The sequence below is a fragment of the Alnus glutinosa genome, chromosome 9 (assembly GCF_958979055.1).
Source record: "Alnus glutinosa chromosome 9, dhAlnGlut1.1, whole genome shotgun sequence".
NCBI classification, from domain to species: Eukaryota; Viridiplantae; Streptophyta; class Magnoliopsida; order Fagales; family Betulaceae; genus Alnus; species Alnus glutinosa.
In genome coordinates this window covers 4,321,436-4,324,010 of record NC_084894.1, presented here as the reverse complement: position 1 = coordinate 4,324,010, position 2,575 = coordinate 4,321,436, and the positions used below count along the sequence as shown (strand labels likewise).

General features: G+C 37.7%; 1 protein-coding gene across 1 annotated transcript; it reads right to left on the bottom strand.

Moving 5' to 3' along the window:
• Positions 1-568: 568 nt before the first annotated feature.
• On the bottom strand, positions 569-1,509 carry LOC133878014 (uncharacterized). The gene has a single exon (XM_062316493.1). It carries the CDS (start codon positions 1,377-1,379, stop codon positions 774-776), a length of 606 nt encoding a protein of 201 aa, XP_062172477.1. The 5' UTR covers positions 1,380-1,509; the 3' UTR covers positions 569-773.
• Between the last annotated feature and the right edge of the window lie 1,066 nt (positions 1,510-2,575).

Below are 2,575 nucleotides of genomic sequence, written 5' to 3'. Positions count from 1 at the left end.
CTGATAGGGGTCATGAAGTTAGGATTGGATTAGAAAGATATCGATGAATTGTGGTATTCTCCCACCCTAACTAGAGTTTTAATTTGTGGTTCTTTCTACCTAAAAGAAGCTACTCGAATCTCATGCCTTGTCCGTCACAACTCAGCTCTAATACTCTATCAATTGGTATCAGAGCCATCAAATCATGAAAAGAAACGTTGGAAAAGCAGATGCATTGCAGATCGAGTGAGACAGTATCATTAAGGCAAAGGCAATGGAGGAGGATGAAATCAAAGTCACCCCCTCTTCCTCACCGACCCAAACCGTGTCATGGTCAACCCAACCGTCCCACCCGGCCACAACGTCTAGCTGCAAGGTACGTTTGTGTTTATCATATCTTGAATATCCTTAGATGAAGCTCAGTAAAAAACCCTAATCAACAGTATATATATATATATATATATATATATATATATATATATATACTCTAAAAATATATATATGATAATATACTGTTCTACGGGGACAGCAAAATTATGCATCCACAGAAAAACTTCATTGTTATATACCAAGTGATTCAAGATTCATGTTATATGGTAAAGAAATCAAAATTCATTTCAGAAAACATGCTGACCAAAGGAATTAACATCTCAACAATAACCATGAAAAAAAATTGTACAATTTCTTTAGCAAAGCAATTAAGAAATTAAATCTGTCACTATGTTTTATACAAATCTATATATCTTCTTCGTCTCTCTAAAGACACCATAACGGCATAACATATAAAATTACCGTTACTTCTCTTTCTGTTTCCACTCTAACCCTACAAATCTGCAAGGTGAGAACCTGACCTTATACTCCGAAATGGTTTCAAGCTTAGGCGACCATACTTGCTCTTTAGATCCGACAAGCTGTTCATAGTGTTTTTGCAACTCCGGCGTGCTGCAAAGAATACTACTGGTCGGGCTAGTAGATCCAATATTTTCCTTACCTTTTGTCACAAGCCTTGTGATGAACTCCGGGACAACCTTAATTAAAACTCTTCCGTTCGAACCCTTTATGTACTGAAACGGGCAGTCGCCAAAACTGATGGGTGCATTTTTGGGGCTCGACCCCAAGGCGGCAAGAGAAGAGGTGGAGAGGACGTGGCATGCAAAGCGATCAATGGGAAGAACAAAGTAGGTTTGGCCCCCCAAGAGCCGATCGTCGATGCCTAAGGCGGGGACCGGGTGGCCGATGAAGAAGGAGTCGGCATGGCAGACCATTTTGTCCGGGCACTCGAACATGATCTCCCCGGCAATATGTTTTCCGGTGAGGGTTCTTGTGGTTCCTTCCCAGAAGATTAGCTTCACGGACGAGTTAGGGTTTCGATGGAAACATGGAGAAACTGCGTTTCCCATTAGAGAGAGGAGGGAGATCGAGGAAGATATATCAGTGCAGAGATCGATGGGATTATCGTTGGGTGTTCAGAGCAGAGATCGATGGGATTATCGTTGGGTGTTGGGTAGGGAAGATGGAAGAAAAGTGGGGGTTTTTATATATAAAAGGGGAAGGGATTGACTTTGAGAAAGTCTAGGTACGTTTTGTTTCTTTTAGTAGGTTTTACTGGTCGGTGGTCTGGTCAGCCATGCCGGCTTTAGTCGGTATTACCTTTTTAAACTACAATTAATGGAAAGTCATCTTCACCCAACCTGCATTGCTTATTTTGTGTATATATATATATATACACGCCGGCGTATTACACAGGGTAATGCTGTATCCCAATACGATTGTCGTACAACTGATGATTTGAAAGAAAAATTTATTTTTTTGATCAATACTTTTAAAAATAATAATAATAATAAATTAATGACTGATTTTTATTGTTACTGTCAAGTTATTTTAATTATATGACAATAAGTCTACCAAATAACATTATTTTCCATCACGGGAGTAATCCTATTTTATAGACTACGTACAATATGATTATTGTTAGAATAAATAGAAAATTATATTTTATGTACCCTACATAAAATATAATATATTTTTCATATATTTTAAGAATAGGCATGCAGTTGGATGATGTGGCAATAAAAATCATCTATTTGATCCTTATTTATGAAAAATAAATCAATTAATGAGTGATTTTTACTGTTACGTCATCTCAATTATGTTATGGTCGTTTAAATAACATTAAGTACTCTTCATTGTAAAAATAATAATAATACTATCTTGCATGTAGACTAGAATACCAGTACTGTCATTCAAGTGGATGCTAGCCGAGAGAGTCAAACTCCAATTTGGGTTGATTCATTCACTCATCATCGGCGTGATCGAGTTTGAATGCTTTTACCCGGCCACTTCGTCTTGTCATTGGCTCCAGTGAACTTGAAAATTAGTGAAATCTCTTCCTACTCATTGTATAGGGCGGGGCAGTGGACCGTACCAAAGATTCAGCAAAAGGTTGAATATTTATTAAATTTCAATTTTCAGCATTTTGCCACATTTTTCTCATGCAATTGTGTAGGGCACGTTTTGACGTGTATGAGACGAAAATTGTTATTTGTTTTTCCACATGCATGCATATCATCAACGACTCTACTTTCTTTGCCCGCAT